At 63.7% G+C, this 21,414-nt stretch overlaps 3 protein-coding genes across 7 annotated transcripts; 1 reads left to right on the forward strand and 2 right to left on the reverse strand.

Moving 5' to 3' along the window:
- Nucleotides 1-342: 342 nt before the first annotated feature.
- TMPRSS4 (transmembrane serine protease 4) lies at nucleotides 343-6,847 on the reverse strand. Its single transcript, XM_035346194.1, has 13 exons — nucleotides 6,589-6,847; nucleotides 4,065-4,098; nucleotides 3,877-3,990; nucleotides 3,622-3,774; nucleotides 3,389-3,518; nucleotides 2,911-3,012; nucleotides 2,771-2,811; nucleotides 2,150-2,309; nucleotides 1,756-1,922; nucleotides 1,374-1,469; nucleotides 1,122-1,261; nucleotides 712-861; nucleotides 343-483 (listed from the first exon to the last, which is right to left on the reverse strand). The coding sequence occupies exons 1-13, from the start codon at nucleotides 6,595-6,597 to the stop codon at nucleotides 472-474; spliced, it is 1,308 nt and encodes a 435-aa protein (XP_035202085.1). The 5' UTR covers nucleotides 6,598-6,847; the 3' UTR covers nucleotides 343-471.
- On the forward strand, nucleotides 4,821-17,396 carry SMIM35 (small integral membrane protein 35). 4 transcript variants are annotated; one of them, XM_035346243.1, is made up of 7 exons: nucleotides 4,821-4,928; nucleotides 7,757-7,952; nucleotides 9,056-9,214; nucleotides 11,288-11,404; nucleotides 11,708-11,741; nucleotides 11,937-12,058; nucleotides 16,715-17,396. In XM_035346243.1, exons 3-6 carry the CDS (start codon nucleotides 9,199-9,201, stop codon nucleotides 12,040-12,042), a joined length of 273 nt encoding a protein of 90 aa, XP_035202134.1. In that variant the 5' UTR covers nucleotides 4,821-4,928; nucleotides 7,757-7,952; nucleotides 9,056-9,198; the 3' UTR covers nucleotides 12,043-12,058; nucleotides 16,715-17,396. The 4 variants fall into 4 exon arrangements, with proteins under 4 accessions (XP_035202134.1, XP_035202135.1, XP_035202132.1 ...); XM_035346244.1 differs by lacking the exon at nucleotides 16,715-17,396 and adding an exon at nucleotides 13,561-13,713; XM_035346241.1 differs by lacking the exon at nucleotides 16,715-17,396 and adding an exon at nucleotides 12,314-13,542.
- IL10RA (interleukin 10 receptor subunit alpha) lies at nucleotides 15,374-19,685 on the reverse strand. 2 transcript variants are annotated; one of them, XM_035346171.1, is made up of 8 exons: nucleotides 19,574-19,627; nucleotides 19,119-19,437; nucleotides 18,159-18,279; nucleotides 17,872-18,050; nucleotides 17,485-17,651; nucleotides 16,947-17,097; nucleotides 16,672-16,796; nucleotides 15,374-16,538 (listed from the first exon to the last, which is right to left on the reverse strand). In XM_035346171.1, the coding sequence occupies exons 2-8, from the start codon at nucleotides 19,183-19,185 to the stop codon at nucleotides 15,561-15,563; spliced, it is 1,788 nt and encodes a 595-aa protein (XP_035202062.1). In that variant the 5' UTR covers nucleotides 19,186-19,437; nucleotides 19,574-19,627; the 3' UTR covers nucleotides 15,374-15,560. The 2 variants fall into 2 exon arrangements, with proteins under 2 accessions (XP_035202062.1, XP_035202061.1); XM_035346170.1 differs by having other exon boundaries at nucleotides 19,119-19,685.
- Between the last annotated feature and the right edge of the window lie 1,729 nt (nucleotides 19,686-21,414).

The following is a 21,414-nucleotide window of genomic DNA, read 5'->3' on the forward strand; positions in this document are numbered from 1 at the left end:
GGCTGGGCAGCGGCAGCTCGGTGCCTGCTGGTCCCGGGCTGGGGGCTGCTGCGTCCCACAGGGGGCCCCACGAGCAAGGGGGACAAAACCTTCCGAGGCTGCATGAAAAAAAAACAAATCCTTTCTTTTAATGGGGATAACACAAACATCACCTCTCTCTGTAAAACAATAAGGAGCAAACAGCAGCTTAGAGCCTGACAGTGCAGGATCGGCACAGGGCAATAAATTAACCTCTCTCCGGAAGGGAGTTGGAGCCGCTCGGATTCCTTCGTGGTATCGGTGGCCGCTGCTCCGAGCTGCCCTTTGGCTCCTTGGGCAGCCCCTGGCGTCCTCGGCCACGGTGCCAGCGAGGGCTCGGGAGGCACCGCACGGCTCCAGCACTGAGTTTGTTCCCAGCTGCTGCTGGAGCCGGGGCAGCCAAGAGCACAGGGACGGGGAGGGAGGCTGGGGGGGGACCCGTCCCGGCAGGTCTCAGAGCTCTGCCTGGAAGCAGAAAGAGAGGGAGAGGAGGAATTGCAGAGGGAGCCCAAACAGTCCCATCCTTAAGGAGCTGGTTTGGTTCCCAGCAGCTCCGACACCCCTCGTGCCCCAGCACCCGCCACCACCTCACTTCCCCTCCCTGAAGAGCCACCGAGGAGCCCGTGACCGCCCTGAGACATGTGCCGAGAGCCTCACACGTGGCTCCCGTGGTGCTGGGTGTGGGGCACTGACCCTGCGGACGGCGTGGATCCAGTTGAGGTAGGCTCGGACGCCGGTGTAGACGCCGGGTGTGCTGGGGGTGCCGCAGCCCTGGCCCCAGCTGACGACTCCCACCACCTGCCAGTGCCTGCCCAGGTACATCAGGGGCCCGCCGCTGTCCCCCTGCCAAGGACAAGCACCTGAGCAGGGCCGAGGAATCCCGGCACGGTCAGGGACACAGAGCTCTGCCCACCCGGGGCTCTGTTTGCAGGGGTGAGAAAGCAGCGGGGAAACCCAGCGCTGTCAACATCGCCCCACATCACTGCGGCTCACCCCTGGGGCTGGTTTGTCAGTAGATGTGGAGGAACCAGCCCCTTCTGGGAGGAGCAGCTTCGGGATCTGCTCCGTGCCGGGGGGATACCCGGTGCCGTGCCACCCCTCACCTGGCAGGTGTCCACCCCGCCCTGCGGGACGCCGGCGCACAGCATCTTCTCCGTCACCTCCCCGTGGTACGCAGCCAGGTTGCAGCTCGTGGTGTCGACCAGCTTCACCTCCGCCTGCTGCAGGGTCTCTGACAATTTCCCTGCACAAAACGCAGCGCGGCCACTCAGGCGAGCCAGGAGCAGGGAGGAAGGGCGCTGCTGGGGGGCTCTGCCCTCCTCCCGGGGCGCATCCCTCGATGCCGTCCCGCTCACCGTGCTCCTTCGTGTAGCCCCAGCCTGTCACCCACAGGGACGTGCCCGGCACCAGCTCCTCGTCGAAGTAGGGCAGGCAGATGGGCTTGATTCTGTCTGCGAGGGAGAGGCGAGGCGCAGGAGGCATTCGGTGAGGTGCCCCTGCCCAGCCTGGCTGCACCCCGTGCAGCCAGCACAGCCCGGGCAGGTAAAGCCTCGATTTCCCCACACCCTGTGCATGGGGTGCCCAGGCCCCCAGGTGCTTGCACAGCTGGGTGCGAGGTGCCAGGAGGCATTTATGTGCTGAGGCGAGGCGCTCCCTGCACCGCTGCTCTGTGCCTTGGCCGCCTGCAGCCTCGGTCTCCTCGCCCAGCCCCTCGGGGCCACGTGCACCACGCCTCACCTGAGACCTGCAGGGGTGACTGCAGCTTCACCAGGGCGATGTCGTTGTCCTTGGGGGACGGCGGCGTCACCTCGGCCAGGAAGACCTTCTCCACAGCCAGGGTGGCGGAGCCCGAGATGAGGTCAGAGCCGGCCTTCACTCGCCAGCTCTGGATGACGGGGTTGTTCCTGGGCACGGACACGTGTTAATCCTCCTGCCTTTCCCCTCCGTGCCTGCACCCTCAGTATCACCCAGCTGTGTTGGACCAGGGGGCACAAAGCCCTGCGCAGGCGTGTCAATGAGGGGACATTTAAGCAACACACGGCCTCAACCTACCACCAGAGAGAGGAACCTGCCCCCGGGGAGCCGACCGAGCCCCGGCCCGGCGCGCTGCCCCGTGCACTGGCTGACTCACTTGAAGCAGTGCGCCGCGGTGAGGATCCAGCCGGGCTCGATGATGCTGCCCCCGCAGATGTGCTCCGTCCTGTACTGCAGGCTCACCTGCCACGGCCACGATTCGATGGTCGCCGGCCTCCCGCCCAGCACGCGCGGCGTCCTCGCGCTCTCCCCGCAGCCTTTTGCCGGGCGGCACGGAGCGGGGGCAAAGCGAGACGTTAGCTCCTGCGGCGGGGAGGGAAGGCGCCCGTGCTCTGCTCTCCTCCACCCATGGAGCACGGAGGTTTTCCTGCCCCTCGTGATGCTGCCTGTGCCACCCCGTGGTGGGACACTTGGCACCCCCCCATTTTCTGCTCTATTTGCACAGCTCATCCCGGCCTTTCCTCCTCCAGCCCACCGCCTGCTTTGTTTCATCAGGGTAACTCATCACCAAAAAGAAACCCATCCCGGCAGCCGGCTGGGCCTCTCCTAGGCGTCTCAATATTTCTGCCAGCTTAGCACCACTTAAACCTAAGTTTTCTTGTGCAGGGAAGGGCCGGGACGAGGGCCAGAGCCCAGCTCTCGAGGCACAAAGGGGCCATGCCGGGAACAGCAAGAGGCTCTGCGCGCCCGCAGGGCACAGCCAGGTCCCCGCACTTACTGGAACAAACGAGCGAAACAACCGATCCGGAGAGGCATTTCCTGGAAGAGGGAGGAAAAGGGCTGGGTTCGGTGCAGGAGCGGCCCCGGCTTGGCGCCGGGCAGGCTCCCACGGGTGGCACGGCCCCAGCGGGTTCTCACCTGCCCGGCTCGGGCATCTGCAGGCTGCCGCCGCTCAGCACCAGCTCGCGGGGAGGCAGGGGCTGCCCCGCGCCCGCCTCCACTGCTCGGAAGGTCGGGGTGCTGGAAGAGAGGGGGCGAGGGTCAGAGCTTGGCACGGGGGTGCGCGGCCCCGGCTCATTGTGGGGATGTTGGGAGAGGGCTGGGGATGGTGCTTCCCTCGCTGCAGCCGCGGATCCCAGCACCTGTGTGCAGCACCCCTGCTCAGCACCGCGCGCCAGCCCTGCTGCAGCTCCCCTGGGGCTTGCCAGGCTTTGGGAGCAGGGCAGGGTGGGGATGGTGCTGGGGGTGCTGGGGCTTGGTGCTGGGCTTGCGTGGGCTGAGCCCATCAGTGCAGGGCTCTGAGCGCAGGGCAAGCAGACCAAGCCCCACGAGAAGTGGTTTGTGCACCACAAACCGGGGAGGGAAGGTGAGGGGTGCGGGGACGGCAGCCCCCCACCTGCTGTAGCCCATTTGCTCGCACGCTGCCTTGGCCAGGGCCAGGTTGAAGTGGTCGTAGCAGACGCAGGACCAGGCTCCGGTGTTCCTGTTCAGCACCTGCAGGATGGATCTGTCCCTGGAGACGCGGGCTGCAGGGAGGCACGCGGTCACCTTTGTCAGAGGGGACTTCAGCAGGCGGGGGCTCGCTGCAGCAGCTGCAAGCGGGGTTTTTATAAGGTGCCCGGGACTCACCGCCAGCCTGCGGCCCCTCGGGGACACGCTGGGGACAGCTGGCCTCGTCCTCGCCGTGCAGGCAGTCTGCCTCCCCGTCGCAGACCCTCCTCAGGGGCAGCAGCCTCAGGGGCTGCTTGCAGAAGAAGTAGTGGTAGTCCAGGTACGCCTTGACTGGGGGCAGATGGGGAGCTCAGCACCGAGCTGGCTCAGCGGGACGAAGGCAGAGCCGCTCCCGGCAGAGCCAGGAGGAGGGAGAAGGGGGCAGGAGCGCACCCAGGAGCCCGATCCCAGCCAGGCAGGCGAGGCTGAGCAGGACCACCAGCACAGGGATGCCGACACGCATGAAGGACCGCCGCACCAAGCAGGTTTTGGGTCTCGTGCTGGGACCTGCAATGCAGAGGAGGGTGGTCCTGCCCTGCCTGCCCCCCTCCCAGCACCCCGGTGGTCCCCGTGGGCTTTACCTCCGCCGCCGTTCAGCCGCTCGGAGGCTGGGTCCTGCAAAGCAGAGGGGAAAAGTAGTCGGTGGGCTGGAAGGGCAGGAAAAATGGGGTGGCAGCTGGGGAAGGGTCTGCAGCAACGTGCCCTGCTTGCCCCATGGTGACTGCCACAGCGAGTGCCAGGCTTTACTTGCCCTGTCCCCCCCCCAAGAGGACAGCCAGAGGGCACCAAGGACCAGCTCTGCCTGGGCAGCCGGCTTTTTTTGGCTCGCTCGAGGCCCATGGGCAGGATTAGCAGGGAAACTGCCCCGGCCTGCAGCTGAGGATGCTCGAGAGTCCTGCTGGGTGGCAGCAGGAGGATGCCGTGTCCCAGAGCAGCAGCACCCGGGGTGAGCGGCTGGGTCATTCCCTGTCCGTCACCAGTACGGCTCCAGTACCCAGCTGTTGGGTCACAGGTTTATTGTCCTAACACAAGGCAGGCTTAAAACCCCACGATTTATGAAAGCAACACTTCCTGATGCACCAAGAAACCCTGAGTCAAACCACATGTGCCTGCTGGGACACGCCACCCAGACATGTCACGGTGGGGTTTTTGTTCCTCGGCCAGCCCAGTTTGGGGACAGAAAACCAGCAGCACGGCCCCAGTCTGCTCCAGCAGGCACGGCTGCGCTCGCACGGGGCTGGCACAGCTGCCACGGGGAACGAGGGCTCTGGGGGGGCTGTGCTGCTGCTAGGAGACACGGCAAACACAGCCGTGCACAGGGCACTGATCCGTGCAAAAGGCTCCTGCCTTCGGACGCGGTGGGGTGCAGCTCTCCTGTGCCCCATTTAATGCCCGTCCAGCCCGGAGTGAGGCCGCTTCCTTAGCTGTGCGTCTGGACCCCACAGGTAAGACCTGAGCTTTTTTTGCAGGGCCTGGACCCAGTGTGAATAGAGGGAAGGGAGATGAAGATGACTGCAATAACCCCACAGATCTGAGCTCTGAAGAAGAGCGGCTCAGGATGGCCGGAGATGCAGCACGGCTGGAGAGGAGCCGTGCCCCAGCCCCGGGTGAACACACACAACGTTTCCTCCCCACCGTGGCCCTGCTGCACCGCTTGGGCTGCTGCTTTGGGCTGCTCCAGTGCTAGGGAAAGAGAATTGTCCTGAGCAGGGCAGGGCTGGATCCTGCTGCTGCCCAGGCCCCCTGGAGAAATTCCCTCGAGCTGGCTGCTTATGGGCACGCAGGGTGCCGGAACCCCCCCGGGGAGTTTTGCAACGCCGGCCGGCTCGCTCCCAACGCCACCTCCGGCCTCCAGCGGAGCCGTCCGAGGGCGTGCAGGGCTGGTCCTTCCTGCTGCTGGCCTCCTGTGTCACCCCGGGCCGGGGATGGCCCAGGTAATGGGATGCTAACGGTTCCTGCTGGAACGGTCCCAGGGCCTCGGCAGAGGGGCACTGGGGGGGGTCCAGAGCAGACCCAGGTGGGAGAGGTGACGTGGAGGTGCTGCTGCTTGGAGCAGGTATTGTCCAGTGTGGATTTGGTTTGGATTTCTTTCAGTCCACGAGCATCTTCACTATAAAACTGACCTTTCCAAGAGCACCAAGAGCACCCACGTAATCCCAAAGCCACCTAAAAGCAAGAGCCACACTGGTTGCATTCGAAGCAAGAGCCGAGCCAGCTCCTGCAGGGGGTGTAAGCACCTACATTCCCTGGAACCCACTGCTGCCATAACTCATTGTGCTCCGTGCCCATTGTCTGGAAGAACACGAATCCATCTATAACCCCCTCGCCTAGGCGAGGGCAGACACCAGCCCAGGAGCTGTGGGGACCTCAATGAGCTCTGTGCTGCTGAGCAGGCGCAGGGGGGATGCTCCTGTCCAAAATCACCTTCGGCACGGGTCCCCAGGCTGAGCACGGGTGCTCGAAGCCCAGCTAACCCCGTGGCTGCAGGGGATTTCACCACGGCTGCGTGCAGGTGTTGGTCCCATGCAGGGGCCGAGCTCCTTGTCCCAGTGTGTCACCACTGGAAGGTTTTGAGGTGCCACAGGCCGGGCCACGCTCGGCTGCTCCGTCAAGGGAGGCTTTTCCCTCCCGGGGAGGGGCTGCGTGCCAGGCTGGGGCTTGGTGGCTGGGGCTTTGCTTGCGGAAAAAACAAAAAAGCAGTGCAGAAAGCAGCACCCAGCACGTCCCCTGCCCTGCGAGGCGAGCGGAGGCACCCTTATGGAGCTGCCTGGGAACCAGCCCTCTTCAGGGCCAGGCGCTCCGGGGTGCGCGGTGCCTGCCCTGCCTGCCCCCTGCTCGGGGACAAGGCCAAGAGAAACATCCTGGGGACGCCTCTACCCCCACGGCAGGGTGCTGCTGCTGCAGGTAAAGCCCTGCCCTGCCTGGGCAGCAGCAGCTCTGGGCTGGGGCTGCCTCTTTGCCCCTGCGAGGTGGGTGCCAGCATGGGTCCCCCCCGCCGGCAGCCGGGCTGCGGGGCGGTGGTGGCACCGGCTGCCCATACCCAGGGGAAGGAATTGGGGGCTCGGAGAGGGGCAGAGGAGGGGGAGCGGGCTGCCAGGCACTCACCATGTCCATCCAACTCCCGGGGGGTCTTCTGCCCGCAGAAACCCAGCAGAAACCCTGGGCACAGGGAGGTTGCAGGTGCCCCAGTGCCCAGGGAGCCGGGGCCGGGGGTGCTCCCAGCGCCCCGTGCCGGCGCTGCTCTGCCCGCGCTGTGCTGACACTGGGGCAGAACCGCCCGAGCACTCCTTAAAACCCACGAGGGGAGTTGTGAAACAGGAATTATGATTTCTATTGTAATATAACACCGGTCTATCAGCAGCACCATCACCTCTGCTAATCTCCGGAGGATCGACCGCTGCGGAGTGACTCACCCGCGGAGCCACTGTCACAAAATAAGCTATCGAGTGAGCTGACCGACGGAGCAGGATTTTTTCGTGCCCCTCTCCCGATGATGAGAGGAACCACGGCCTCCCCGCTCTTTGTCCAGCTCTTCCGCGTTGCGCCGGGCTGTTTTAAATAGAGCTTGCTGTAGGTGGAGGAGGAAAGGAGGAGAGGCGATGCGTGAGGTTACTGGGCCGTCGCATGCCCCTGCCTCTAAGGTCACTCGGTCTGCGTGTGCCTGCAGCACCAGTGACGTGGGGAGGAAAGCGAGTGGAGCTGGGGAGGTGACCCATGGGTGCAGGCAGGCGTCCGGCCCCGTGGGAGCTGCTGCTGCCCCAGGCTGCTGGTGGCCTCTCCGAAGTCCCTGCCCTGCAGAGAAGAAGGATGTCCTTGGGTGGGCATCCCCCCATCGCTGCCCAGGGCTGGGTGAACTCACTGGTGTTGCACAGGATGGGGCTGGCAGGGTGGGCAGAGGGGTGGCAGCCCCCTGCCCTGCTTCAGGACAGAGCTGATTTTGGTGCTCGGGCAGCTCGTGGAGCTGTGAAAATCTCATGCGTGTCTGAGGTGCACCTGGGCTGCATGTCCAGGAATCAGTGCTCTGGGAAAAAGAGTGGCTGGCTGCCAGGCAGGGCAGGCAGCAGGTTTAGGGCCGCAGGAGCCGCTTCTCCCACCGTGCAGGCTGGTTGTGGGAAAGGGCTGGGGTCAGGGAGGCTGCAGCTCGCTCCCCGGCCCCACCAGTTCCTGGCTAGAAAGCCTGGCCTGGCACAGACTCCTGCTGGAAGCGGTGGGTGTGCAGGGCTTGCCGAGCAGCTGATTGCCTTCCCCTTTTGTAACCGAGCTTTCCCAACAGCTGGAGAGCTGCTGCCAGCTGCGAGCACTGTGCCAGCGGGAGGGCTGCGGAGCATCACGTCCCTGCAGCTCCTCGTCCGAGGACGTGTCCCCTCCCCGGGCCAGGTCCCCTGATGCAGCGAGGACCCTGCCTGCCCCGGGGACGGGCAGCAGCATAGCTCGTTAGCCTGACCAGGGATCCTGGCATCCTCGTGCAGGTAAGGGATGCTGCTACTGTGCTCCCTGGTGAGGATCTGGCCCCCTTGGCGTGTGGGGGGACGTGGGCAGGCTGCAGCTTCGTCCCTGCCTGCGTGGTCTGTGTGGGGTGGATGGGGGCAGCAGCAGCTGGCAGGGGGTGCGTGGTGCTGGGGTGGGAGCTTAGGGCTTGTGGGCTGGCTTCAGGGGCTGTGCACGGCGGTGAGAATCGGGGCAGAGCTCACGCCTGTGCCACGGCTGGGCTGGTGGAGGCAGAGAGCAGCTGGTGGGTTTATAAGGGGCAGCAGGGTGGAGTGAACTCTCCTGCCCACCCTGGGCCACTGTCTACTTTCAGGGACCAAGCTGTCACTTAAAAGCAAAAGCAGCTCAAGAGGTGGGTGCTGCCAGCAGGGATGGGGCAGAGGCTCAGCCCCACGTGCACAGCTGCCTCCCCCCCCCCGTGCCGTGCCATGGAGACCCCCTCACAGCGTGGGGCTGCCCCCCAGAGCATCCCAGTGCCCAGCACTGGCCCCCTGCCCCAGAGCAGCCGTGGGGCAGGAGGTGACAGCGCAGGGAGCGGCTCTTCCTCTTTTGAGGTTAGGCGAAGGCTTTGAGGAAGGAGCTGAGGTTTGCAGATGTTATGTCACAGCCCCGAGCGCCTTCAGGGCTTTGCTTCCCAGAGCACAGCTGCTTCCCAGCCCCAGCCATTCTTACCTGGCCTCTTCCGTGCGAGCCTTGGGGTGACACAGGCTCCGTCTGGGGTCAGGCAGGGGCCAGGCAGGGCTGGCCCGAGGCTCTGCGGGGCTCCTTGGGTGCTGCCAGGGCTTTGGGGTCCGCAGCACCTCGTCCCCAATGCCTCTCCATCCTGCCCTTCCCCAGGCATCGCCCCGTGGTCCTGGTGCCAAGGGGGATGCTGCTGGGGGGGGATCCCTGTCCCTCGGGCTCCCAGCTGTGACAGCAGGGCCCCGATCCTGCCCGCAGCAGGAGCGCAGAGCTGCCTGCGTGGGCACGCATCGCCCCCAGCCCCGCAGGGAGGCGAGGCCAGGTGGGGGCACGGGCGAAGCCTCGACCCTGGCGTGAGGGCGATGCCTGCCCGGCCTCCTCTGCTTTCTCCCCTGGGAACCAGTTGAGCCAGCGGGCAAGGAGCGGTGAGGTGGCAGTGTCACCGGGCGAGGAGGGGACAGGAGGGACGCGCCAGGCTCTTCTGCAGCAGCTCCCAGCCCAGGCAGCCTCCAGCAGCTCCCGCGGGAAGGCATCGGGCACTGGGGGATGGACCCCGGGGCAGGTAAGCAGATGGCACTTTTCTCCCCATGCTGAGAACAGGTGGAGATGTTTTCCAGCACAAACTTGGGGGCCTTCCCCTGCCCTCTGCTGTCCTTGGGGCCAGGGTCTCGAGGTCTGGCCGCTGCCCCGGCTGTGCCGTGGTGCGGTGCTGCCGCTGCTGGGTGCGCGGAGGTCAGGGCAGGGAGCACCTCCCGGGCAGAGGGCAGAGGCTGGGCACGGAGCCGGGCACGGAGCACGCCCTCATCCTCCCACCAACAGCAGGCGTGGGGAGAGGGCAGTTTCGGCAGCCGGCTGATTCAGGGAGGCGATTGCACCACGCTCATCCTGCCCCGCAGCTCCCGGTGAGTCACTCCAGGAGCAGACTCCCTGCCCTCAGAGCCCTGCTGGGGTCCTGGGCTCCTGGCTCGCCCCTGGCCCAGCAGAAGGAGGACATCCGTGGGCTGCCGCGTGTCCTGCACCCCGCCGAGACGGTGCAGCATGAGGGCAGGGCAGGCTGGTCCTGCTCGTCTGCTGCGCGCCCCGAGGGCCGGCGGCACGATGCGCTGCAGCTCCCCGCGGCTGCCGCATCCCATCAGGTGGAGCGAGTGCTGCAGGCTGCTGGACGGGCTGGGACGTCGTCGCTCGCTGTGTAAACACCGTGACCACAGGGGAAATGTTCTCACCCCACCGGCATCTGCCTAAATTTAGCTGCTCTTAGGTCATCCCTTTCCGCTGTCTCACTCCTGACGCTGCGAGGCGCAGCGCCCGGTCCCCGTGCTGGGCACCTGCCCCGAGCCCCCCCCACGGAGAGTGGCACCGTGGGGCTGTCCCCATGGCAAGGAGGTGGCCAAATCCTGCTGTCCCCTCCTGGGCACAGCAGCCAGAGCGGCCTCCAGAGCTGTGCCTGCACTCGGTAATGGTGGGACTGGGCCGCTACTGGGCAGCAAGGACACTGCGGAGAGTGGCCTTCCAGTATCTCAAGGGGACCTGCAGGAAATGGGGAGGGACTCCTAATTGGGGAGTGGGGTGTTAGGGAAGGGGAATGGTTTTCAGCTGAAAGAGGGTAGATTTAGGTCTTAGGAAGGGATTCTTTACTCTATGTAGATATTAGGAAGGGATGCTTTACTCTGAAGGTGGGGAGGTGCTGGCACAGGCTGCCCAGAGGAGCTGTGGGTGCCCCATCCCTGGAATTGTTCTGGAGGGGGCTGGGGGCAGCCTGAGCAGCAGGGAGGGCGCCCAGCTCATGGCAGGGGGTGGAACACGACACTCTGAGGTCTCCCCCAACCCAAACCCCACTGCCTGACCCGCGGAGGTGCGGGGATGCTGGGGTGCCCGTGGGACCGCGCTCATCCGGAGCCCGCTGGGACAGCGAGGAAGGCTCCGTGAGGGCACTTGGGCAGGGATTTGGGGGAACAGGGGCCGGGACCCCCCCAGGGAGCTGGGGTGGGCAGCATCCCCACCGGGATGTTCGCTTCCCCCGGCCCGCGGGGACAGCCGCGTCCTCTGGGGGGAGCTGCGCGGCCGGGAATCGGCACGGGGCTGGGGGGGGAGCAGCCCTGCGCCCCCCTCAGCGCCTCCTTTGTGCCAAAACCAGGGCTGAATCGGGGGGCTGACCCCCCCCCCCCCCCCCCCGGACAAGGGCTTCACGCCAGGACAGCGAGGGTGGGTGCGCTACGGCACTGGCCCCATAACGCTGGGTTTTGGGGCCAAAACGCACTCGGGGGCTCGGCGAGGTCCCGGAGTGTCCGGAACAGGAGCAGACGTGCTGCCGGGGAGCGTGGGCTCCTGCTTATGGCCTCTCCATCCTGTCTGGGCTGAGGGCAGCGGGTCGCCCACACTCCCCTCTGGGCTCCCTTCCCAGCTCGGGGCAGCAGAGGATGCGGTGATACGAGCAGGGTCACAGCACGGGGCTGTGGGGGAAGCGAGCTGCTCCGTGTCTCCGTGTCCAAGGCTTGAGAGCCTCGTGGAGCACAGCCCCCTGAGCCACAGGGATGGATGGCACAGCCCCACGGCTCCTCCCTTTTCCCCAGGTGATGTTCATAACCCCCAGCCTCCCGCAGGCGTTTGTCTGCAAAGCCCCCTCTCCCTCTTGCAGGGCAGGAGCCCATCAGTGTGCTCGGGCTCATCCTGGGCCTTGGGCTGGCCCTGCTGATCCTGGTCCTGTTTGGCTACGCCTTCGTCCGGTGCTACCAGCAGGGCCAGTGCTGGCACCGTGAGTACAGGCAGAGCGGGGGCATGGGCACCGGCGGGGCAGGGAGGGGACAAGGGAAGGGGCTGCAGGGCCTGGGGTGCGGGGAACATGTCTGACACTTATTGGTCCCCCAAAGTCCACATGCGGGGTGGCTCTGGGGCAAGGCTGGGGGATTCAGGGGTCAAGGAGGGATGTGGAGATGTCCTGGTGCTGCCACGTGGCCTGTCCCTGCCCTGCACCGCAGCACCAGGTGAAGGCGAGTGCTTAGCCGCCGGGTTGGGCACCACAGGGCTCTCTGACACCTTCTCCTTCCCTCCTCCCCAGGGCCTGACTTCGTCTTCAACCTCTACCACAGCCGGTAAGTGAAGCCACGAGGGGCGAAGCCCCGGGGACCTGGGGCTCATGGGGTGCCCTTGGCACGGTGCTGCCAACACCCACCAGTCCCTAACCCACCGAGTGGGACATGGGCTCTGTGGGACGGCGATGCCCCGGGGACCCCTCAGCTGCCCAGGGAGGCTCCGGCAGCCCCCTGATGCCTCTCCGTTCCCTGCAGCGGGCTGAGGTCGGTGGCGGTGGAGCTGGCCCCACCATTCAGCATCAGTGGCTTGCTGAGCGAGGCGGGGGGCGGCTACGTGCGCTTCCAGGAGCAGCGGCTCTGAGGCAGGAGCCGAGCAGGTAGGACATGGCCCCGCTCCCTGCATGTGTCCCCAGGCACTTGTGCCCCCCCTGCAGCATCGTGGCTCCATGCAGCCGTGGGTGTTCGGGTGCTGGGTGAGAAACGCTGCACCCCATTGCCTCCTTCCCCTCTTGTAGTCCCGGTTGTGGCTTTCCCTGGGATAGTCCCGAGGTTTTTCCTCCAAAAGTCCTCCCCAAGCCTGTGGGGCATCAGGGGCTTTCCCTGGGCTCTGGTTTTATTTTCTCCCCTTGCAGGCTTTGGCCCGTGCCGCAGCGCTCTGCTGCCTGTGCGGCGAGCTCCCCGTGCTGCTGCCGGGCGATGGCGATGGGGGGGGGTTCCCTGGCTGCCCTCTCCCACAGCTTTTGGGATCAGCAGGGTGCCCACAGGGTGCAGCTGGTGCAGGCTGGGTGCTTTGGGCTTGTGTAGTGCCATCCCTGGCTGGGGCAGCCCTGCAGTGCTGTCCCCGTGCCCTATGGGTCTTTGAATGGGCTCATGGCTGGGGGCAAAGGGGTCCGGGGCTGGAGCACGTGTGCTCCCCATGCCAGCGCGACTCTGGCTGCTTCCCCCCGCTGTCTCATCCCCACTGCCACCAACCACAGAAAGAGCAACCAAAAGCAGCCGTGGGGGAGTTCCTCTGTTCTCAGTTCTTCAAAAAACAGCCCCCAGATATGCTGGATTTCTACCAAAATTGGAACAGAGCAGTTTCTGTTCTACAGAGCTTCTTCATCTGCTCCCTGCAGCTGTGGTCCCCTCCCCGGCCGTGGGGAGAGCCGAAAGGGCTGGGGCACAGGCTCAGCCTCCCCTTGCTCGAAGTGGAGAAAACAGGGCACTGCTTCATCCTGAGCACCCAAAGAGAAGCAAACTGTCCCCAGTCCCCATGGCACCGACATCCCAGCGCTCAGGACCCGCCGGCTGTGCGCCCAGGAGCGGGCAGAGCAGGGCTGCAGAAGGGCGAGGAACCCGGAGCCGCGGAAAGGGCCGGCTTTGTGCAATAGGGGAAAACGCACAAGGAAATGAGACTGCTTCGCGTTTCCCTCAGCCAAATATCTGAGCCAATGTGGAAATTTCTGCCATCTGCACTGATCCTGCAAGTGACCACGTCAGAAAGCCCCTGTGGGTTCCCTTGTGGCTTTCTGGTGTGGCTCGCATGGGGCGCAGCAGCCTGGCACCAGGGTGGCTCGGGCGCAGCAGGACAGGTTCCTGGGGCTGCACTGGGACAGCTCTGCCCCGTGCCAGAGCACCTGGCACACCGTGAGGCCACCGTGGGATGGAGATCAGTGCCCGTGGCCTGGTGGCATCTCCATAAGAAGGGGCCAGGACGCCTTGCTCCTGTCCCACCGTGCGTGCGCTGCGTGCCACTCGTCCTCGTAGCCCCCGTTGTGTGGGCACACAGCCAGCCGGGTGCCCGGGGGTGCCCAGCACAGCCCCCTCTGCCAATATGTGCTGCGGCCCTCGCAGGAGGCGTTTGTGAATGCTTTTTTATTAATCGTTTTCTTGGAAGGAAAAGGAGAGAAGAGAAACTCCGGGGACCCTGTGGCTGCGCGCAGGGAAACCAGCGAGAGCTGGGTGGGGAACCTCATCCTGCACCCCGGCGTGCGAGGGGCTGGGAGCGGGGGTAAGGAGGGACAACACCACAGGGGACACCGCCGTGGGTGGGAAGGGGATGCCCGAGCATCCCAGTCCCTTGCTGCCTGTGCCATGGGCAGCAGGCGGTGGGATGGATGGACACGTCCTGAGCAGACCCCTCAGCCTTTCCCCTCGCCTCTCCTACCCCAGGCTGCTCCTCGCAGGGTTTGCTCCCGTGAAGTGCTGGTGGCTTTGTGCCACGCTGTTGAAAATGCTCTGGAAAAGTTTGCATGGGGCAGCGCTGGGGAAGAAAGGTGCTTTCTCAGGTGCAGCCCCCACCCCCGGACCGAGGTGCCACGCCACACGCTGCATGGAACAGGGGAGGGAGGAAAAAACCTGCTGAAGAGGGATTCGGAGAAGAACATCCTCTGCGTGTCGGGCTGTGACTTCAGCAAGGAAAATGTGAGTGCCGGGAGCTTTCACACTCAGCAGCACCGACGTGCTCTCAGCGACCAAAGCCAAAGTGTCTGGGTTTCTGTCAAGCTCATCCATCTCACTGAAAGGAGAGCCCCAGCTGCTCATTGGGAGGGAAATTGCCGCGTCCCTCGGCCCCTGGGTGCTGCCAGCTGGAGCCTCTCACGGCGAGCAGGAACCAGCAGCACCCGGCGCAGCCCTGGATCCGGCCACAGGGCTTGACGTCAGGAGTGTAAAAAAAAAAAGTCACGCCGAGTTCTGGTGATTACGTTTTTCAGAGGAAGTTGAAGAAGAAAAAAAAAAAAAGAAAGCAAAACCCCCAACCCCAAAAATACCTCAAGGAAAAATAACGTGGAAATGGGAGGAGGAGTGGACGAGGGCTGCGGGTGGGTGGCAGCATCTGGTGCCTGCAGCTGGTGGCAGATGCCCGGGCAACGAGAGCAGATCTTAAACATGGGCAGTGCAGCACCAGGCACGGAAGGAAGCAGCAGGGCATCAGCAATGTTCTAACTGCTGTGAGTCATGTTTTCACCTGGAAAAAGTTCTCGGAGTTGGGTTTACATCAACGCAGGGGACTATCCCAGAGTGAACTTTCTGGGAAACAAAGTGTCTTTGGAAAAACTTTCCGGTGACCTGGCAGTAGGTGAAGGTAGCCTGCGGTAAGTTCTCCCCATTTCGCACTTGTTCCCACTCTCACAGAGAAGCTGTTCCCCCACACACACCCCAAAACCATAGGCTTGCTCTGCCCTACTTTGGAGGTGGTCCTGACTTCTGCCTCTCCCCTGCACCACGACCCTGGGGGCTGCCCCCGTAACACCACCACAAGGGGTTCAGGGCCCTGCTTTGCTGCGGCTCCCAGGGCACCACGCTCCTTTGGGAAAGCTACCCTGGTCCCCAGAGGGGTGTGAAGCTCCAGCTGGGCTGGGGTTGCTCGCCTTTTCCTAGTTCTGGTGTGAAAAAGACTTTGCTGTGCAAGGCAAAGGCACGTTGCCCTTGTCTGCGGGGGGGAGATGTCCACACCTGAAAGCAGAAAGCCTTAGAAGGGGGCGAAACGACGAATGGAGCAAAGAATCAACACTTCTTCCTTTCTCTATTTACAAATTAAATAGAATAAATAACATCTGTATGAGAAGTGGCAGGACAGTGAGCACAGTGCTGCGCGGGGCCGCCCTGGCTGGGCTCAGGTGACACCTGCACGCGTCCTGCAGCCTGGATGGCGGTCGGAGGAGCGGACAGAGCCCTCGCAGCACAGCCTGTCCCCGTGTCCCGTTAGTGTCACCTGGGGTGCTGGCTGGGGGCTGCTCCTTGCTGGGAAGCAGCCCCAGAAGGAGCAGAAGTGGCGGTCCCGGGTGAGTCCGTGCCGGGGCATCGACATTCAGGGGTCAGCGGTAGCTTATCGGAGTAGCTGCTCCCGAAGGGCAGCGGTGGAGGAGGTAGTTGGGCCGGTGCTGGCAGGACGGCTCACAGGCGGCTGTCCTTGCTGCCCCCGTCCAGCACGCTCAGGGGGTCGATCTGCAGCGTGAGCCAGTCGTTGGTGCCAAGGCTGGAGGTGACCAGCGTCCCCAGGAGGTCAGTGTTGAAGATGCTCGGGTCGAAGGGGATCTTCAGGAGTTCAGGGCTGGCTTTGGAGGCCGGGGAAACAACTGGAGCCCCATAGCTCAGCAGAGAGGGGCCTTGGGGTCCCAGCTGGCTGCAGCAGTCCCAGGCAGGGGGCTCCTGAGAGGTCCCCAGAGCAGCAAGGTCCAGCGCGTGGCTGCGGGGAGGCTCGGGAGAGGACTGCTTCAAATACCCTTTGGCCACAGCCAGCTCAGAGCAGTCTATGTCCAGCACAACATCAGTGCCAACGGGGCCCCATGGGGATCCTGCACAGCCCGAGAGGGGCACCCCATCAGTCTGGTCTTGCCTCGGCTCCACCGTGCCCTTGGACTGCTGCAGGTACCCACGAAATTCCACCTCTTGCTCGCCGTCCTGCCCGGCAGTGGGGCCAAGGTCGGGCTCGTCTCCATGCCCAGCTTCCACGAGGCTGCTGGTGGGGTGATGGAGGCTGCTCTCGAAGCCCACGCCGCTGTCATTGCCCACGGGCAGCTGCTGCTTGTAGCCCTGGCCCTCGGGGTGGCTCAGCTTGGAGGAGGAAGAGGAGGAGGAAGAAGAGGACGAGGAGGAAGAGGAGGCGTGCAGGCAGATGCCGCTGTCAGTGCTGGTGCAGCTGCAGTCCCTGCTCCCTGCCAGCCCCAGAAGCTGTGTCCAGCCCTCGGGCCATGCCAGCAGCATGCTGCCCGGGTCCGGGGGTGGCTGGGCTGTGCGGTTGCTGCTGGGGGCACCGGGCTGCTGGGGCTCCTTGTGGCACAGGAACAGCTGCTGGATGGGGTCGGCATCTGTGATCCCCAAGGACGAGGACTCCTGCTCCACCCAGAGCGAGCTCTGCTTTATGAAATTCTTCTGCGAGGGAGAGAAAAGAGGGGAGTGAGCCTTGCTTTGTCCCTGCTTGTGGCGTGCCTCTCCCAACCACTGCCCAAGCCAGCAGCACCCTTGCTCCAGCCACAAAAGGTGCCTGCGTGCCTGGCTGCCTTACCAGGACGGACGGCGGCCTCACGGATTTCCTTATGTACATGCAGGCCAGCACAACCCCCAGGAAGCCCAAGAGGAAAAGGATGATCAGGATGGTGCTGACAATGTCCAAGACGAGCTCTGAGCTCCCTGCAAGAGAGAACGGCCCTAGGTGAGGTGGGAAACACACCGTCTGCGGCTCACATCGCCCTGCGGTGGGCGCAGACCCCTTCCCTGGGGTTGGGGGCTGAGGAGGGTCAGTGTCCCGGGAGGCACCCCGTGCCCTGCTCCCCCACGTACTGTCTCTCTTGCCGATGGTGACGCACTGCTCGGGGGTGCGCACGGCGCCGATGGCCCGGCTGGCCACGTCGGGCTCCACGCTGATGCAGTACTCCGTGTCCCAGAAGAGGTCGGGGATGTGGAACGCCGAGGTGGTCTCTATCAATTCATACTGCAACGAGAGAGCGGGCTGGTACCCGACAGCTCCTGCTCCTGTGGCAGGGCTGGGGCTGGGGCTCTCCTCCCTCCTCCTCCATCCCCTGGGCAGTCCCTTAGCAAAGCCACTGATAGCAGCTAGACCCCAAACCCCCATGGGAGCTGGAGGACCCACTACAGTAAAACATTCAGAGGTAAAACACATCAATATATATTTAAATATATCTGTGGTAAAACATATCTATAACGTTCCGGCTCAATATTGACTTTTATGGAGGACTGTACTTTAAAAAATAAACCCAACTTTTAAAAGTCTTTCAGCTTGAGCTGCACTGCATGGGATGGAGGGTCCCCACGCTCGCCTGCAGGCTGCGGACCCCACGGGACCAGCAACTCATCTCACCGTGTGGTTGTTCTTTGGCCTCCTGATGTACACCTTGTAGCGCCTCGCGTGCTTCTGTATGTCTTCGTAGCGAACGGTGTGGTTCCCCACCTTGAAGAGCATCTGCAGCTGCATGTGGATGCTGTTGCCCACCACGGAGAGGCTCTGGCCTGACAGACGCAGGCTGGCTGGAGACGAGGGATTTAGAAGAGCAGGTCAGGTTTCTGTCCTGTCTGCAGCTCCCAGAGCTCCTGCAGAGCCCGATGCTGCTGTGCTGCCACCTATCCTGAGCTTGGCCCCGTCCCAACCCACCCCATGGACCAGCTGCCCTCCAGGAAGCCACAAGGGCATCACCCCCCCCCGCTCTCGTGTCTCCCAAAGCAGGTTGGCCCCGTGCCCTCCACCTACCTTCCCTCGGGGAGAAAGAGCTGCTCCTCTGCCAGTGGGATGTGCGGTTCCCGGACACGGCTCGCACCCGTGAGAAGTAGCGCCGCTCAGGGTCCAGGGTGTAGTACGTGAGGTCGCAGCTGTGCTCCCGGATCCTCATGCAGTTTGGGATGGCCATCCAGGAGAAATTGGTGCCGTAGCTGCCGGGAGAAGGGCCTGGGGTGAGCACGGTGCTGGCGTGGTGCTGGCTACTGCTGCCGGTATCGATCCCAGGCAGACGACCCCTACGTCCCTGGCCATCTACTCACATTTTGTGCTCCACTTCGTAGCTGACATCGCTGGGGGCGTTGTGTCCCGGCTCCCACCGCAGCAGGTGATACGCCACCTCCGTGTCATAGCGTACGGCCGTCGGCTTTGACAGCATCTCACCTGCGGGAACGAAGGCATCAGGCGAGGCTGCCCCGAGGGCTCCCAGCTGGGGCCACCTCTCTGGTTTGCCTGGACCGTGACCCTGGGTGTCCACCCACTCCCCCAAAAAGCTCAGCCCCGGGCAGGGGTTTGCCCATTCCTGTCCCACACTTCAGCATTTGCTCATCCCCCTCTTTCTCTTCCCCTCCTGCAGGCTCAGCCCAGTGAGAGCACCTCGGGGCTTTCCTCGCCTCAGAGAGGAGCCCCCTGACCACTGCCTGCCAGCACGCTCTGTTTGGATTCAGCCTTCCTGTTTTGCTCATCTACTGCCTGGAAAAAAAAAAAAAAAAAAATGACTTTTTTCACACCTCCTGCCTGAATTTCAGTATTGTCACCTGGCAGCAAAACACCGCTCGATAACATCTGTCACCCTCTCTGTGCTCGCTTCCTCAGCAGCCGCCGTCTGGCAGCAAACAGCCTGCTGCCCGCAGAGCGCACGTTAACAGCCAGGGCACCTCACTGCGCTCCGCGGTACGAGGCCCCGCGGCTGAACGGGTAGCAATAATCAGTGAGGCTGCTGCTGGAGCATTAACGAAGGCTTTAGGCTCACTAATAGGGAAAAGGAAAGGCGAGGAACAAATAGGAGAGGCAAGGGATAAATGGGGTCCCTGTCTGGAAGGAGGCTGTGGGTGCTGACGTCCCAAAGTCACACCCGACCCACAGGTCCCTACCGCAGCGTCTCCCCCTGCCACCCACCCCAGTGCCCTCCCACGTCTCAGTCCCCATTGCCACGGGCTCGGGGCAGAGGGCACGGAGCAGCCCCCGGGAGCACGGGGCTCGGGGTTTTGCGGGGAACTCACCGTGTGTCGGCCAGGCGAGGAGCAGGGCCGCGTACAGGGCCAGGGCTGCGGTGGCGCAGGGGGCCATGCCGGCTCCGCATCCTCTGCGAGGGCTGGGCTGGTGAGCGGGGTGCTGAGCTCTGCTCCGGCAGGCTGCGAGCGCTTGTTTTTCCCCCGGAGGCTGGCTCAGTGACGTCTCGGAGGCGTTAGCGCAGTGGGAGGAAAGTCAGAGTGCAGCGACTTCCACTTTTCTTCACTGTCCACCCACTCAGGCACCGCTAGCCTGCAGCCCAGGCTGGGCATTTCCTGCCACCAGCCCCGAGGAGCAGGGCTCGCAGGGCTTTTCCGAACAAAACAGCACATCACCAAGAAAGGGAAAACAGGAGTGCAGCATGTGTCTGCCTCTGCTGCCTCGGTATTAAATTGTATCTGCAAAGCAGAGCCCAGAGGGCAGGCATCGTGCCCAGGAGCCTTACTGAGCACAGCAGCAGCCCCGCGGTGTCCCCTGTGCCCATGTCCTGTCCCCACAGGGGCTGAAGCCGGCCAGGTCCCAGCTCAGAGCTGCTGCCCCCAGGAGATGGCCCTCACTTTCCCTTCCCCTGGGCTCAGCCCCTGCCCTCCTCCTTCGGTTTGCCCATTTCTGGGGCTGGGGACAGTCCCTTGGCCGTTGTGTGTCCTGTAAACACCTACTTGTGGTGGCCAGGGCACAGCCAGCTTTGAGGCCCTGCGAGTTGTCACCATGGCTCCAGCAGCTGTCAGCCGGAGCCACGGCCCCATCCACCCGTGACACTGCATGGCCCCGAGGCCGTGTCCTGCCGGCTGGTGACCCTCAGGGGTCAGGAGCTGAGCCGGCTGCTTGGCCAAAAACCCTCTGCTTTGCCTTCTGGCGGTCTGAGTTATGAGAGCCTGAGGGCTTTCCTGGGGCCTGTGCGAACCCAGGGGCCCTCATGTGACGAGGAGTGATCTGTCTTGTGGAGAGGAATTTCCCGCTGGGGGATAAGTGGAAAGGACAGAGAGAAACAGAGCAAGAGAAACTGAGAGCACCGCAGACACCACAGCGAGGTTCAGAGCAGCGGCTGCCCTGCGGCGCGGGGCCTTTGTCGCAGCGGGGCTGGCTGCTCGGAGCCATCTGAAATGCCTGAGCATGAAATCTGCTTTCTGCCCTGCCTCTGAGCACAGCTAGAACTTGACTCATCCTTCCTGAGAAGCCCAAGGCTTCCAGGAGCACACAGCCCGGCCAGGCTCTGCTTTGTTCTCTCTTCACCCAGCTCTGCTTTGTTCTCTTCTGGAGAGCAGCTGATGCCCTGTGACCCCGCGACCAGCTCCTGAGTCAAATCTGGCAGAGACAGAATTTCGAAGTCCCGAGATGAAGTGCGGGCCGGCCCACGCAAGCCACAGCTTATGTTTCATGCGAAGGAATGAAAAACAAAAGCAGCGGGACCAAAAATGAGGAAGGAGGGAGCCTGGTGGAAAAGAGGCAGTGGGGGCCAGTCCTGAGAGGAGAAATGGTTGACAGTTTAGGGGAAAATGAAACAGGCTGAGGAGAAGTGACGGCCGTGCTGGAGGCTCGCTCCGACACGGTGAGCAGCACAGCCCCGGCCGGTGCTCGTGGATGCTGCTGGGGATGCTCATCCTGCCGCTGCTCTCCTCTCCCCTACCGAATGCTCTCCGACACCCCAGGCATCCTGTCCTGCAGCAGCACGCTGTGCTGGGGCTGCTTCCCCCCCTCCCTGGCTCGGGCACCTTGAGAAAACCACAGCCGAGCTCTGCAGTCGCCCCGGGGGCTGCTGACCACCGGAGCACTGCGATAAAACCAGAGCGCGAAAAGAAAAGAGCAGCCCCTGTTTTCAGTGAGGGGCGGAGAGGTTTTGAGTTTGTGGGTCTAACCAGCGCTCGAGAACACTGCCGAGTTTCCTTTTTATCTTCAAAATAATTGACTAAGCTTTGCGTAGAATTAGCAGTGTTTTTAATAACCTGGAAATCACCTGAGTCAGAGCTGCACTGCAGGGCTTTCTCCAGAACCTGCCGGGAGAGGCGGCGAGGTTCCTGGCAGGGACCGGGAGCTGCAGGTGCCCTGCTCCTGCCCAGCTCCGCTGCCAGCACCTCAGCACCACTCTGCGGGCTCTGTGAGCACCGAGCCCGCCTCTGCTGGGCTGGTCCTGTGCCACGGCACTGCCATGGGGAGAGCAGCGTTTTCCCCTTGCCTCCCCAGTTCCCTCAGGCCTTGAAGCTGGAGCAGGGAGCGGAGCAGCTGCGGGCTCTCCTGGTGCATTATTAACAGCTCGGAGTGCTGGCTGGGGTGGGGAGGCTGCAGCTG

Source organism: Oxyura jamaicensis, chromosome 24 (genome assembly GCF_011077185.1).
Source record: "Oxyura jamaicensis isolate SHBP4307 breed ruddy duck chromosome 24, BPBGC_Ojam_1.0, whole genome shotgun sequence".
Classification (NCBI taxonomy): domain Eukaryota; kingdom Metazoa; phylum Chordata; class Aves; order Anseriformes; family Anatidae; genus Oxyura; species Oxyura jamaicensis.